Genomic DNA, 16,922 nt, shown 5'->3' with positions numbered 1-16,922 from the left:
GAATCCTACTGTTTGTAGCCGTTCGAGTTTTGTTATTCTGAGCTGCTATGGAGTCACAGGATTAAAGCAGATGAGCGCCCGTGCAGGACGTCACGCAACCAACTCAGCACCATTACGCTCGTGTGCTATGTTTTACTTTAGATTTTTTTAAGGATTCTTTTTTTTTTAAACTTAATTTTGTTTTATAATCATGTGAAATACTTACATGGTTCCAAAGCCAAATCTATAAAAACCAAATATGTTCAAAGAAGTCAAGCTTTCTATTCCTCCAGCCTTTCCGAATACGTTGAGGGGAAAAGCGTGACCTCTGGGTTCACATCTTGAGTGTATGACCTTGGATCGTGACTTAACTGCTCTCAAGTTCTTTCCTGTGTCCACATGGTGGTAATAATGGAGCCTCCTTCAGAGCAGTGCTGGGAGGATTCAGTAAGACCACTCTGCCTAGTCCTCGGCTTTGGTGAGGTCTCAGTGAAGATTAACCACTAGCATGAGGCTCTCAGCAGAGGCTCGCCACAATCCTGAAGCACAGACGCAGATCAGGAGGTGAATCTGGAGGTGCCGGATCGCTGGCCAAGGTCATGGAGCCCTACCACCAGGACCACGACTCCAATCTTTCAATCCCAGCAACAGACCACAGTACTTACTCCTCAGATGCCAGGCCCCTTCATGTTCCATGATCATCACATATTCCCTATGCCAGCACAGGAGAAAAACGAACTTTCTTCCCACCCAGGGCAACTTCAAAGGACTCACTGTGTTCAGTGCGTTGAGGGTGGTGTCATCCCGCGAGGCCGCAACGCAGCCATCTTCCGTGGAGCCTCCGTCACACATCCCTGCAAAGGCCGCCATGCTCCTGGGAAGACGGGAAGGGAAAACGGCAGTACAGACATTTCAACCCTGTTTCCAGATCACATCTTCAGCCCACACCAAATTCCACTACTACATGCATGAGTCCTCAGCCTTGCTTCTGCTCTTGTTTAAAAAAAAAAAAATTGAAGTTCCTCTGCAGTTCACCCAGATATATTCTCCAGAAAATATCTAAAATTAAATCCGCTGAAACTTTACTTCATTCCTTTCATACTCTACATCAACTACTTCTAAGCAAATTTGAAAGTGGAAAAGAGGTGAAAAGAACTCTTAGTAAAGTCACCCCTCCCCTGAAGCCTCCATCCCCACGGCAGCCTCCAAGCTGCACTGCTGACCACAGAACAGCCAGAGCTAATATCCCATCACCACCCTGTTTCAGCATTTCTGTTGCATGTTGTTGATACTACAGTGAGTGAGTCCCAGAAACCCCTGCAGACAAAGGAAGGCTCTGCCTGCACTAGGATGTGTCTGGGACAGACTTCAACTTCTCATTTTGCAGTCTCGGCATTTTTAGGTTAGCAAGTACTCATATAGGTAAGCCCCTAAAACATAAAGTTTAGGTTAGGTACCAATGAACAGCCACAGAGTAAAGAAACCTGTAAAGGGATTTTAAGATAAGCTGAATGAGCCAATTACTCAGCTGTATTAAGAGGTGTTGATAATTGCATGCACGGCTTAAGATGTTTTCCTTCTGAAGACTTCTAAAATCTAATGTGGGGCAAACACCGAGGAGAAAAAAGTGATTTTACCATGGTAAGCTATGTTTCTCTGGTAACAAGGATCAGGGCTCTGATTACAGACAGTATAACAAAACATGAAGTCAGAATGCCCAATATATAAATAGAATTTCAGGGGAAAGGAGAACGTTTGTTGCCCACTGATCAATTCACAAAGCAGAATGGTGTGGATTCCTTTTACCTTGCTGCCCTCAAGTACATAAGGAGGTCACAGTCATTAACTCCAGGCATCCAGACCAGTTCCTCATGTTGGGTCACAGTGTCACCATCGGGAGAAGGGAATGGTTGCAAATCGGGAAGTTTGGCCTGTAAGACAGGGACGAACAAGTCACAATCAAGGCACACTTGAGAGCTGCCTGTGCAGGCAGGCCTTGGGGACAGATGCAGTAGCTTACTAAGCCTCTTTCTTTTGGCAGCACTGAAATAACAGGAAAATCATGAGTCACTGAAGCTGGCCTATCACACATTTCAGGATCATTTCACCACAGAAGATTTCACAATGGACTGCTCGATCTCTACTTAAGGAGAAGCAAACAGTGTCAAAATAAACCAGTGCCAGTATGGTCCTCAGAGGGAGAAAGAAATGGGCACGTGTGAATAAAAGAAATGATAAAACAAAAAAATGTTTCGGGAAATAAGAGCTGCTTGATAAAGAAGGCAGAGCCACCCACACACATTTCCAATATGATAATATGTTTACAAAGAGATATATACAAATAGTGGAACCTCACCTAAGGACAGGTGCTAAAAAAGAAGTGAAGTACCCTACTAAACTAACGCTGCTTTCCAGAGAGTCAGTATCGATGAGTCAGGGAGAACATCCAAAAGAGCCATCATGGTAACATTAAAAACACAGCTGAAGGGACTTCCCTGGTGGCGCAGTGGTTAACAATCTGCCTGCCAATGCAGGGGACATGGGTTCGAGCCCTGGTCCGGGAAGATCCTACATGCCACAGAGCAACTAAGCCCATGTGCCACAACTACTGAGCCCACGTGCCCTAGAGCCCGTGCTCTGCAACATGAGAAGCCTGCACACCGCTATGAAGAGTAGTCCCCACCCGTGCAGTCCCCACAACTAGAGAAAGCCCGCGCACAGCAATGAAGACCCAACACAGCCATAAATTATTAATTAATTAATTAATTAAAAAAACACAGCTGAACTAAAATGATGGTGATGGAAATTAGATGAGCAGTGCTTTCAGGAGGAGAGGACTTCTTGAGAAGGGCAGGAAGGAACTTTCTGGGATGACACATGTTCTGTGCCTTGCTATGAATTGTCACAGCAGACTGAACAGTATACACAGGATATCAACAGGTCACTGTACATAAGGTACACCTCAATTAACAATTTTTTTGAAAGATTTGAACAACAGTGCTCAACAACCAAGATTCTAAGTCAATTCTGCTAGAGATTCAAACACCTCCAGCATCTTCTCATCCTCCACTGCTGGGGCAGAGCAAGTGTAAATGGGTGCTGTGACTACTCAGAGGCCTAAGAAAAGTCAACCATCTGCAAAACACACGTTTATTTTCTCAAATTACGAACAAGGTCACATTAGTCTAATAGTTTAAATTAAAAGCCCCAGTGTCCATAGAACCTAGGCAGAAACTGTAAATGAATGAAGCAGGCAGAGTGTGCAGCCAATGGAAATAAAACGAGGGCCTCATGTTCCACTTTAAATGTTCTACTGTCCACAGTAAACAGAACACTACATCCCAGTTCCGACTAGCCACATTTCAAGTGCTCAAAGCCACATGTGACAGCAGCTCCCGAACTGGGCATGCAGGCATTAGGTACCAAGAAGTGAAGGGAATCAGGGTGAAATGAAGAGAGAGCGTCCCCATCTGGGGAATGCTGCTGTGCAGGAATGAGAAACTCTGTTTGTACATCCTCCAATTTTTTTCCAAAGTCCAGAAATCTTGACTTCAATGTGAAAGCTCATGGTTTTAAATGTTGGCTATTCAAGTTTTAAATACAACTGTGTGGCAAAACACAGTATTAGTAGGCCACGCGGCTGGCAGGCTACGGGTTCGCAATTTCTGCTTCACAGGCTACCTCTGAGGCCTCTTGCTGTGTATCAAGTGCTGACCTCCCCCAAACAACGATGCTCTTCCCTAATTCAGTACTGACATGTTTAACATTTAAGTGGGGGTCACAATTAGGTCTGCTTCATAAACAGTGATGGCATGGGAATAAAATTAAAACACAATAGCTACTCATATCAAAAGGTCTTTGACATTTGTACTGAGCTGTTTCCCCTGCACCAAGTACAGTAGCTGGTGTAGCAGCTCTCCAATAGTTGTTTGTTAAGTTAATTAAAAAATACTATTGCTGGGTCTTCCCTGGTGGTGCAGTGGGGTTAAGAATCCGCCTGCCAATGCAGGGGACAGGGGTTCGAGACCTGGTCAGGGAAGATCCCACATGCCGCGGAGCAACTAATCCCATGCACCACAACTTCTGAGTCTGCGCTCTAGAGCCCGCGAGCCACAACTACTGAGCCCATGCTCCACAACTACTGAAGCCTGCGCGCCTAGAGCCCATGCTCCACAACGAGAAGCCACCGCAATAGGAAGCCTGCGCACTGCAACGAAGAATAGCCCCCGCTCGCCGCAACTAGAGAAAGCCCGCGCGCAGCAACAAAAGCCCAACACAGCCAACCAGCCTGCCAGCCAGCCAGCAATAAATAAATAAATCGTTTATTTATTTGTTTATTTAAAATACTATTGCTGTGGGGAAGGACCAATCCCCTAGAGAAAAAATGGACTAGAAATACAATTAGCTTACGGAAAAGGAAATGAGAATGGCTCTTACTCATAGGAAAAGATGGTCGACTTTGCTGATAAGAGACATGCCAATTAATGCCAGCGAGAGACCATTTCCGATCTATCAGATTGACATAAATGCCAAAGTGTGACAATACACAAGGCTGAATGTTTGCACTCATAAAAGTCGCTAGTACGAGAAAGCAAAATGGTACAATCTCTAGGGAGGGGAACTCTGTAATATCCTAAGAATTACATGTGCCCTCTAAGCCAGTCATCGCCCTTCTGGGGATAATATAATATCCCAAAGATAAGCTGGCAAAATAATAATCTTTATGCATAAGCTATTCATCACATTATTACTTGTAACAGCAAATGACTGGAAACAGTGCAAACGCCCAACAATGGGGGCTGGAAGAATAAACTGCTCCACCTATGCAGTGGGGTCCCAGGAAGTGGCAGAAGAAAACGAGAAGGAGCTCTACCTATTGCTATGGAGGGAACACAGGAGATATTGTCAGAAGGTCAAAGAAAGGTGGTGAAGGTGTTTTTATTATGCTACCACTATCTAAGAACATGGGGCTGGGGGAATAAAAATAAGAATGTTAGATCAAAACCTTCAATTAAAAACACTAAACAATTATCCATCAGGGAGGGAGGGAACACGTGGAGGGGACAGGGCAAGAAGGTGAACTTTTTGAACATACTTCATTTGCATGTTTGATTTGGAGCCTTGTATTTCACATAATTATAAAAACAAAATTAAGTTTAAAGAACAACAATCCCTTAAAAACTCTAAAGCAAAATCAAATAAATCCAACCAGCTATGTTTTGTGTTTGTTCCTCTCTAGGAATCATTTCAGGTAACTTTAAAACATACTAATTTGCCTATATAGACTTAGTGGGATATATTCTAAGGCCAAAAAAAAAAAATCTATAAAGCTGTTTCCAATAATCATATTGTTTGTAGCAGTGCAAGCACTGTTATTCTGAGCTGCTATATATGTATTATGGGATTGAAGCAAATGAATAATTATTTTGGTGTCATTTAAAAATTGGTTTTGAGACATGGGGAAAAGATACAGATACGGATGAAAGAAAATTTCATCTATAGGATTAAATATAAGGCCTGTTCTGAATTTGAATTAGAAGCATCAGAAAGAAACCACGATACGTTTTATCATTAAAAAAAGAAAAGGGGGGAAAAAGCATATTTCCTAATCTGTTCCCTGAAGAGGCCTGGAAACAGTAACTAACCCAGTAATAATGACTGGGCAGCAGCCACTCAAAAAATGTCACTTTCCTCTAAAACAATGAGGACTCATTAGAAAAGTTTAGTTCTAGACCTAGGGCAGGGAACGTACATAATGAGACATTAAAATCATGTCATACTACATATATACACTACCAAACGTAAGGTAGATAGCTAGTGGGAAGCAGCCGCATAGCACAGGGAGATCAGCTCGGTGCTTTGTGACTGCCTGGAGGGATGGGATAGGGAGGGTGGGAGGGAGGGAGACGCAAGAGGGAGGAGATATGGGAACATATGTATATGTATAACTGATTCACTTTGTTATAAAGCAGAAACTAACACACCACTGTAAAGCAATTATACTCCAGTAACAAAATAAACAAAACAAAACAAAAAAAATCATGTCATACTAGATAAAATACCAAAGACCACAGGGGTCAAGTTAAAAGGACACAGAAGACAGCAGGAAGAGGCGCCTACTAGCCCACGAATGGATAATTTAATCATCAGAAAGAGTAACAGCAATTGGTTAGCAGATAAGTAATTTTTTTAAAGGGAGTTTTTTATTTTTTCTTTAATAAATTTATTTATGTATTTATGGCTGCGTTGGGTCTTTGTTGCTGCGTGCAGGCTTTTCTCTAGTTGCGGCGAGTGGGGGCTACTCTTCATTGCGGTGTGCAGGCTTCTCATCGCTTCTCTTGTTGTGGAGCACGGGCTCTAGGCGCACGGGCTTCAGTAGTTGTGGCACGCAGGCTCAGTAGTTGTGGCTCGTGGGCTCTAGAGCACAGGCTCAGCAGCTGTGGCACACTGGCTTACTTGCTCTGCGGCATGTGGGATCTTCCCAGACCAGGGTTCAAACCCGTGTCCCCTGCACTGGCAGGCAGATTCTTAACCACCGTGCCACCAGGGAAGCCCAGATAAGTAATTTTAAATCCACTGATGACTACTGGAAGATGTTGGGGAACCAACCAGTAAAAAGAGGGAAAGAGTCAAGCATTTATCCTGCCTTTCCTATGTGTTTCAGGGAAACAAAAGTTGACAAGGGGACAGTTGGTCAGCTAATAAAAGAAGGAATGACAGGATTAGAGTATCAGCATTTTAAAGGGTAGATCTAGGTAACAGGTCCAATTACACAGTGAATCTAAGTAACAAGCAATGGCTGCAAACCATCATTAAGAGGCACACATGTAGGGCTTCCCTGGTGGCGCAGTGGTTGAGAGTCCGCCTGCCGATGCAGAGGACACGGGTTCGTGCCCTGGTCCGGGAAGATCCCACATGCCGCAGAGCGGCTGGGCCCGTGAGCCATGGCCGGTGAGCCTGTGCGTCCGGAGCCTGTGCTCCGCAACGGGAGAGGCCACAACAGTGAGAGGCCCGCGTACCGCAAAAAAAAAAAAAAAAGTTACAATGAAAGTAGGCAGTGACCAAATGTTCATCGAGAGATGAACAGACATATATACAATGAATAATTCAGCCTTAAAAGGAAATTAAATTCTGATACATGCTACAATATGGGAGCACCTTGAAGACATTATGGTAAGAAAATAAGCCATACACAAAAGGGCAAATACTGGGTCATTCCACTGAGTTGTCAAATTCATGGATACAGAAAGTAGAAGGGAGGCTGCCAGGGAATGAGGGGAGAGGATAATGAGTAGTGACTGTTTAATGGACACCGCGTTTCAGACTGGGAAGATGAAAAGGTTCTGCAGGTGGACGCTAGTGATGGTTGCACAACAATATGAATGCACTTAAGGGCTGAACTACTCACTTAAAAGTGGTCAGAATGGGTCATTTTATATTACATACATATATATATATATATATATATATATATATATATATATACACACTTTTTTTTTTTTTTTTTTGGTGGTACGCGGGCCTCTCACTGCTCATTGCGGAGCACAGGTTCCGGACGTGCAGGCTCAGCGGCCATGGCTCACGGGTCCAGCCGCTCCGCGGCATGTGGGATCTTCCCAGACCGGGGCACAAACCCGTGTCCCCTGTATCAGCAGGCGGACTCTCAACCACTGCGCCACCAGGGAAGCCCCTATATTACATATATTTTACCACAATTTTTTAAATGTATGTGGTGATCTTAGAAAAATAAATCTCTGCATTTATATAAAATTCCAAACAGCATAACAGTTCTAAGCTGCTGCTCAACAGCATAAAGGGCCAGTTGAATAATAAGAAATAAAAACCTATTAAAGAAGCTACTAAAGTTTGCTTTACCTGATGGCTAGGACCAACACGAATTTCTCCCTGGGTACTGTTCAGCCTCCTGTCATGAAAAGAGCAGATCAGGTTAGCATAATATAGTTCTGACATGAACATGCACACGTTCTTCAAGGAAAACAACTCACTTGAAGTAAGTGAGGGATAACTCAGGAAGAATTAGCTTCCCCACCGTTTCTAATGCCGCCCTGTACATGTGCGCTCCCCTAACCCCACACGCATCTCTAAAACCGTTTCTTCTAGAAACCCCTCTACTGTAACTCCCTGTCTTGAGTATCTATACCATCGTTCTTTCACCCTGCAGAGAGACGAACATTCCTACAGTACAATCCCAATACATGTTTCTTCTTTTCAAAATATTTCAGGGTGCCCTACGATAAACCTTATTAAAATATAGACAACATAGCTTATGATTCCTAGCACACACACTGGGTCATGCATTCATTCATTTAACAAATATTTATTAAGTACCAACTGCAAGCCAGGAACTGCCCTAGGTGTTGGGGATAAAGCAATGAAAAAAAAAAAAAAAAAAGAAAAAGAAACAAATAGGTCAGATGATGAAAAGGGTCAAGGAATTAAAGGGGTGGTAAATGATGAACTTTTACAGTTCTTTATACAGGATAGTCAGAAAAGGCCTTATTAATAAAGTGAAATTGAGCAGAGATGTAAAGCGTGTGGGGGCATGAGCCCAGCAGGTCTAGGAGGTGAAAGACCCATCTCATTTCTGTGTCATTCTTACTGCACTTGCTATGCTCACTCTCCCTCGCTCCAAATCCAAACCATCCAGGGTCCTTCTAAAAACCACCATTTCACTGAAACCTTTCTTGATTTCCTCCCCATGTCACCTCACACACCCCCAAAAGTGTGGAGTATCTTCTCCCTTTCACTCCTTCAGGAAACATTCATCGAACGTCTTTGCATCCTGGGCCTTGCACAGGGCATGCAGCGGGTACACAGTTGTGGACAAAGAAACGCAGACCTCGGCCTCCCAGAGCTCAGTGCCCAGAGCTCCCTGTTACCCTCGATGACCATCATGACCATCTGTTGACCCTCTTAGGAAAACGCTTTCCGTGCCCAGTGACAAGGCCTTACCGCGCTGTACAGTCACCTGTGAATTTTCACTAGCGCTGAAGAGTAGGCTTTTCCATGGTGAGAGCTGCTCTATGATTATCTGTCGACCTGGACCGAGCTGAAGAGCATAATAAGGCAGCCAAGACCAAAGAGGAAGCACAGGCTCTTATTTTTCTCCCATGGATCTGATACCCCCACCATTAGCTTTGAAGCTGTTAAAATGAATTCTGGAAAACTATTACTTCCTTCAGGTCCAGCACTTTCTTCTTTTAATCCGACAATTTTTCTCGCGAAAAGTCTTATTTTGGCAAAGTGGGCAGCAGATATGACAAAGGAAGAGAGAAGACTAACAAAAAGAAAATGGTCTAAGCCTTAAGGAGCTTACAGTCCATCTACCTGGGAAGGTAGCAGCCATGTCCCAAACACCAGATCTGGTCCAATCGCTCCACTCATAAGCCCAATACATTTCAGGAGAAACAGAGTAAAAATGCTAAGGGAAGTGATCAAAATTAGGCGGGCTTCAAGAGGAGACAGTCCATGAAGAGGTTAAGTTCCAGAGAGACCCCTGAAGGACGTGAGGGGCCCAACAGCAGGCAAGAGAGGGCTTCCCAAGTGGGACCAGAACCCCACCAAGGCGGGAAACTGAAAAAGAGGGGCTGTGGTGGGAGAAAGGCTCCTGTGAGGAGCGACCTTTAACTCACAAGCCACCCTGGTCTCGTGCGTAGGGAAATGGGTGTTGAAAGGCAGAGCTGACATTCCCATGAGTTTATGCAGGGATTAGGAGAAGCTGTTTTAGGAGGTATGCAGAGGAGTCACACAGACCAGGAGGCTATTTTAATCTGAGCACTTCTTTAAAAAAAAAACAAGCAGTCAGTGTTCCCCACTATTTCCCTTCCAGCTCATGCCCTTCTGTTTCGTAACCAGCTATGAGCAAAACATAGCTGCCAAGCCTAGCTCTCTCCTTCATTTCTAAACACTCCCCAAATGCTTGCCTGCCTACAAGGAGGTCTGGCCAAAATGCATCATCTCAGAAAGCTTCAGCCACAGCCCGTCCAGCAACGTGTGCCCACAGCTCAACTTTCAGGTTCGTCTAGACGGTCTTCAAGCGGTTGGTTATGGAAGCATCTCCCCATCACTGCTACACACACTGCAAAGTCCTTGCTGATTCCAGGACAAACATTCCTGGTTCATTTTTATTTTAATTTTTTTTTATTTTTTGCGTGCGTTTTTGTTTTTTTTTCTTTTAATATTTTAATAAACCAGTATTATCATATTTAGGTCAAAACTGTACCACAATAAACCCCCCAAACACCTTATTGAATAGAACTGCTTATATACCACTTATTTGTATAAAAACAGGATACTAGTAATTATTAATACCGCTAATAATGATACAAGTGAGACTAAAAAACGTGCTGGAGTATCTTAACAGCCAAAATTAGAAATCTGTTTCTCTCTTTTATGTCAATGAAGGGTACTTATTAATGAGTAGACTGAAAAGCACAAAATAAAACAAAGCACCTTTTAAAATTAAAAATCAATTTTACAACAAAAGTATTCATCATAGGCAATTTTTAAATATTAGGGTCTCCTAGCAAGAGGCACAACGAAGTTAGTTTTGAGCAGGATTAAGATGCAAGGTAAGCAGACAATGGCATTAGCCGACCATATCCAGGTACTCCCAAATATAGAATAAATGGCAGAAATATTTTTTAGGTCTAAGAGAAAAGAGGTAGATAGCAATATACACCCTATTAGAGAAAATTGGATGCATCTGACAGAAAAACTGTCAGTGTATGAACTAAAGGTGAAAAGAAAAAGTAGCCTTCCTCCTGGGAAAGTGCCAGTATCCAGCTATATCTGGAATCCAAGGAACAATCTCAGCCCTCCCTTCTTCTGACAGCAGCCAAACTCTACATTCAAGGGTCCCCACCTGCCGCTTCCCAGCCCGAGTGCCCCTTCTGTGGTTCCCACCTCATGTTAGCGGGTGGCACTCTGCTATGACTAATTTGGACATCTACCTCCACCCACTCTGGGACTGGAGAGTACAGAAAGAGAGATTTAATTCACTTTTTATATCCCCCAGAATCTAATACAGTACCTGTCTGGCATTATTACTCATTCAGGACAAATTGAAAATTCCGTGGTTACATGAATATTTCTAGACTGCTAGGATGCAAAACTTGATAAAAATCACCAAGAATTATTCTTTAAATGCAGTATCAACAGCTTATAGAAAACACTCTTAATGATGATACGCTGACTACTACATTTTTCCTTTTACTTAACACAGCAAATCTCAAACTTTTTGGTCTAACACCTTTACACTCTATTGAGTATCTCAAGGAAACTGTATTTTTGAGAGATTTCAAAATGTTTACTTATTTATTTATTTTAAAATAAAAATAGGCTTAAATAACAATATTTAACAATTAAATACACTCTTACGAAAAATAATTGTATTTCCACAAAAAACAGTGAAAACAGAGGCAACGTTTTACATTTTTGCAAATCTCCTTAGGATCAGACTCTGTAGAAGACAGCTGGATTCTCACATCTGCTTCTCTACACTCAATATGTTACAGTACATTCTTTTGGTTACAGTATATGAAAAAAAAATCGAACCTCACACAGATATATAACTGGGAAAGGAAAGATTATGTGAATAGTCTTTTTGATAACTATGGATATGCTTTTTGATACTACACCAAAACCCAACATGTGATTGTTTCTTAAAGGTCTTTTGCACAATGTTAACCTAAAATCTTATCAATGATCTTTTGGACTCTTGTACATTAAAATCTGTTGGTCTGTCTTGGCCTTTGAATGGATCTTCCACCCATGATTTTGTCATGCATTGGTTAGATGGAAAATATTCACTCACTAAGTTTTGCAGATCTTCCAAGTATTAACACAGTTAACTATACAATTAAAAAAAGTAATCACATTCATTAATATCACCACACATCTCACAACAAGAGCCTGTGTACGTACAGAAGCTGTCAAACTCAGAGTGGTGGGTACAAGTTTTTCAAAATTCTAATTATTTACTTGAAAGCTCCAATCTTGCATTGGCAAAATACCATCAGCTGGTTTGCCTCGAAATGGCAGGCTCACTGCGTTCGTTCATTTTCAAGGAAATGTCCACCGATTACCCAAGTGAGTGAACACGGTTTACCAGTTATCCTCCCAAATAAAAACGGTGTTGCATGAAAGAAGCAGCTAGTCAAGCTTCTAACTCCAACAAACAATGCGTGCCCTTTGGTGTGCACCAGCAGTCTTTCACGGTGCTTCCCGTTTCATCATAACGAATACTGCAAAGGCAGGAACTCAGGGGTCGGGATCTGATGAAATTAATAATGGGGCCCACAAACCAGCTGTGAGAAGCACTGACTATTATACATTATGAACTTCATAAAATACTGGAGGCTAACTAACTAGGAAGATTGACTTGTTTCCTGTTTTGTAATACTTGCTCCCCTGTTCGTTTACATACACTTCTTCCTCACTCCAGCCCATCAATGTGAAATATTATATTTGTGTTGAAGAAACGAGACATTTACGCATGTAACCTGCTTAAGAACTACGACGCTGTTACACAGAGAAGTTCACAAGAAGAGAATGGACGCTGATTGCATCCATATTAATGGAAAATAAAGTAAAGTCTGGAGCCACTTTCTGAAGTCATGGAGACTGGGATTAACTTGGGGGTCATGGTCCAATAAACAGTCACTGGAATAAATTCTAAAAAATATACTGGAGGCTCAAATTCAAAAGGTCCCTAATCTAGAAAACGCCAGGTTAATCCTTCAATTAGTAACAATAGCTAACATGTTAAGTACTTTCTATCTGTTCTGGGTGCTCTTACAGTATTATCTCATTTCTATGTATTAATTCATATTTTCATATTAATCAGAGGACTAGTAGTGTTATTCACAGAAATTCAGATCTTATTCTATCTTGTGTTTAAAACATAGTTACTAAGAAGGTTTCTGCTTGATGTGTAGCATTGCCTAATTAACACAGCAGGTCTGGGCAAAACCAGGGTAGCCCTCAATTAAAGAAGGAAAATCAAGACCAAGGACAGTGTAAATCCCAGCAAGGTCAGATAAAGGATACTACACATGCAATAAGAAACCAAAGATGCAAGTCATATCCCAGGATAATGCAAGACACATCTATGCACACCTTTGTCCTTGCCTCAGGGTTTTTACCTATATTACCTTAAATTTAGGTATCACATACTTGTATGACAAACAGAAGCAAAATAATACTAGTTATCACTTATGAAGCGCTCTCTATACATTATTTCATTCTTCCATGACAACTCTATGAGGCAACGGCTCCACTTAGCAGATAATAATAACAGGAGTAACTGCAACATCAATAAAGAAGCTAACATGTACGCTGAACATTAACTATGTAGCAGGCATTTCGAGCGAAGCAAACTCCATACACTGTCTTACCTAACCTTAAGGATGACCCTGGAAAGTAGGTGCTATTATTACCTGTACAGATAAGGAAACTGAAGCTAAGAGAGTTTATGAAATTACCCAAGATTACACAGCTAACAGGTTGGAAAAAGCAGGATTCAAACTCAAGTTTAGTTAACTCCAAAGTCAGAGCTCCCAGCCACACTCCATATGGCAGAGTGATTTTACTGAACCAAAATTACACAACTAATTATAAACAGAACCACTATGAGAAGCCATATCCTTTTCCTTAATTCACTTCTTTGTTCGTTTCAAGCATCAAAAGTAAGACAAAATAATCAAAAAGTGTTTTTTTTAAAGTTGAAAATCATGTTAAAAGAGAAAACCCATCAAAGTTAAAGGTCAACTTATATAACATTGTCAAAATGGCAAAATTATAAAGATGGTTGCCAGGTATTAGGAATGGTGGGGGGAGAAGGGAGGGAGTAGAATCTTTGTGATGATGGAATAGATCTGCAAAGCTACACATGCAATAAAATGTCACAGAGCTATTCACACACTATGCTAATGTCCCCCAAGTCTGGATTCTGATGTTACACTGGAGTTCTATACCATACCTCCTAGGAGTAGGTGAGTGAGTGAAAGGTACATGGGAGCACTCTGTAGGATCTTGCAACTTCCTATGAATCTAAAAAATTACAAGTTGTTTAAAGTCAAAAGAAGAGGTTAACTGAGTGATGTATTACAGATAGACTAGGGGTAAGAAAGAAAACCAGACATGAGAAAAGTTGAATAAATAACAGATTCCCTCAAAGTACACTGTAGACAGGTGAATAAGTAGCTGAAGAAAGAATGCCACAGTTAGTAAGCTACGAGATTCAATGAATTAACTCAAGTCACACATTCCTTTTTTTCTCTATATTTACTAGGGATCTCTGGAGTGGGATCATCCTTTTTGAGACATCCTTAGCTGTGATGCATACTACCAAAAAACAAACAAAAAAAAACTCACCATCCTCACCATCCTCACAACCAAGAAGGAAGAATTTCTCTGTGCCCCTAACGTAAATAATATACATATTTCGAAACAGCTGAGTTTAATCCCCATTATTCTACAAATCTTTGCTTTGGAATATGAAAAAATAGTCCCAGAAGCCAAATTACAACAATGATGGTAAGCCACTGTGTTTATTCCTTGAGTTAAAAAAAAATAGAAAGAAATTCATTGTATATGAAATCTAATACAAAAGAAACCAATGTAACAAAGCAGTATCCATGGCAACTACAACTTAATATTTCAGTCCTCTTCAGCTGCAGTGGATTAAATAAAATGACAAGATGTTCCCTTTGAAAAGTAACCCGTTACCATGGAAACGTTTTAGTCTAAGAAGTAAACAGGGAATGGACAGAAAGGAGCAGGGAGCCTGCAAGTGAATATCAGAAAGGGAGCAGCATCTATGCAAAGAAGATGAGGCGGCAGCTGGCCAGACGAGGAAGCTTCTGGAGAAGAGCGAGTCGGCTGGAGACAGGGGCCGCCCGGCAGAACCACTCCTTCCCCCCAAGAGAGGGGGCGGTGTGAGGAAGGCACGGGTCTGTGAATGTTCGCTTAAGACCCCCAAGTATCTTTATGTGATCACGGTGACTGCTTACGACAAGAACCTGCATCTACAGGGAAAGAAGAGGGACAAGGACATGCGGTCCTGGGGAGAAGACACAAAGGGGTAGAACAGAGGTCTTGTACAGGCAGCCGGCGTGGCTACTTCCCATCACAATCCACACCCAGAACGTAATGGCAGGGTGGCCTCTGGCCCATTCCCCAAAGGCTGGGACCAGTAACTCTCGAGTCAGACCCTGCTCCTGTGGCTGCTGCCATGGGTGAATGAAATCACATGCAATCTCCCTTTACCTGTCCTTCAGATAGCAAGGCTCGATGGCAGATCGTTCTTATCTTTTCCATAGGGTGGCAAGTTAAGCAGGAAGACGGACAGAGATCAACAGAAAGAAGATTCTAGAAACTCTGTTTACTAGCTCATTCAGAAGTGACCACAGAAATAACAGACTGGGGGTCCAGAATGAAATACACCAAATTTTAGGAAAATCAAAAGGCAATATACCAGAATCACTTCTTTTTACAAGGGTGGTGGGCAGGAGTGAACGTCAGACTGATAACAAGGAAACCCAGAATGGCAGGCTGGGTTTCTCAGATTTCTCCAGCATGGACAGGTATTTCTAAAACAGTCTTTTCAGTAAGTCTGAAATTTCCTTGAAGTCTGACATAGCTTCTTAAAAATCCAAGTAAATTTTGTATTCTACTCCATAACATATTCCCATTCATTTTAAGGTAGAAAAAAATTTCCCTAAATCTGAGTAAAATCACTATGCTCTGCCTATCCTCAGGATGCCCCATGATTTGGGCACCCCGCCGCGGCCGGGAGCGAGAACTTGATATACACACCTGAGTCTAGATGCTCAGTTGCCTGGGGGAGAGCACAGACTTCAGAGTCAAAGGAACCTGGATTAAAATGTCAGTACCAAGGTTCTGTCAGCTCTAAGTGTGATCTTGAGAACTCAATTCAACCTCTCTGAGCCCATCTATGAAATCAAGTTCATAATGGCTACTTTGCAAGACAGCTATAAAAATAAAAGATGATCTATGGAAAGCAAGGCACAGTGCCTGTCACACAGTAGTCATCGCTATTAATAGCTCCAAGCACTGCCAGGAGCGAGAACAGGAAGTAATTCCTCTGTTATGAGTTCCCAAAACACCACCTACCTCTCCTTCAGCCTCTTGTCACAGGCACGATTTTATATTTAATTTGTGTAATTATTTCTGTCCATGGCTATCCTGACCAAAAGCACCCTGTGGGCAGGAACCAAGTCTGATATTAGCTCACCACTACTTCCCAGAGCCCCCTGGCACTCACTAAAGATATTTTAAATGAATAAATGACTCCAATATTTTAACTCATCTACCATCTTGCCATAAATAACAACTAAGTGCTTTATTGAAAAGTCAAGTCACCTGTGACAGAAGGCTACCCGCCCCCACCCCCCACCCCCGCAAAGCAAATTCATCTGAAACAAGCTTGATAAACTGCCCAGAAGGAACAAAACTCAGGATTCATTCAAAGTAAAAGAAAAAGATAATCAGTCAACATGTGGAAGAGTTAACGTTCCAAATTCATACACAAATGCAAAGGTCAGGACAGGAATTCATTAAATTCCAGAATCATAATATTCTAAATTTTCTCTGACGGAAGGTTCCTCAGAGGCCATCTGATCCCAGCCTTCTAGCTTAATAGAAGAAACCAAGGCCGAGGAGATAAAGGTGCTCTTTCAAGGGGTCACAGTGAGTTAATTATAAAGGATGTCAAGCCTCTCTCCTTTCAGTAGAGTCCCCCTAAATATAATGCAGAGTCCAGAACCAAGAATTTAGGCACTAGCTAAGGAATAAGAAAAATTTCCAGGCTGACACTAGGAGTCAGTAAATATGGCCTCTATAAAATAATATGCAGCATCAGAAAATAACTGGTAAAAAATTTTTTTCAGTAATACATG

General features: G+C 42.0%; 1 protein-coding gene across 8 annotated transcripts in view; it reads right to left on the bottom strand.

The window, feature by feature from the left end:
- Window positions 1–16,922, bottom strand: part of RERE (arginine-glutamic acid dipeptide repeats) — a 427,727-nt gene that overhangs the window by 121,198 nt on the left and 289,607 nt on the right. For all 8 annotated transcript variants that reach the window (XM_089901851.1, XM_089901849.1, XM_089901848.1 and 5 more), the window contains 3 exons: window positions 7,855–7,903; window positions 1,786–1,910; window positions 754–853 (listed from right to left, as the gene is read on the bottom strand). In XM_089901851.1, the coding sequence (XP_089757977.1) occupies window positions 754–853; window positions 1,786–1,910; window positions 7,855–7,903 (274 nt within the window). The remainder of the gene's footprint in view (window positions 1–753; window positions 854–1,785; window positions 1,911–7,854; window positions 7,904–16,922) is intronic.

The sequence above is a fragment of the Delphinapterus leucas genome, chromosome 1 (assembly GCF_059928025.1).
Source record: "Delphinapterus leucas isolate spDelLeu-1000000601 "Yukka" chromosome 1, BTC_Dleu_Yukka2, whole genome shotgun sequence".
NCBI lineage: Eukaryota > Metazoa > Chordata > Mammalia > Artiodactyla > Monodontidae > Delphinapterus > Delphinapterus leucas.
The sequence above is the reverse complement of the archived record's forward strand: the minus strand, read 5'-3'. Positions and strand labels throughout refer to the sequence as shown.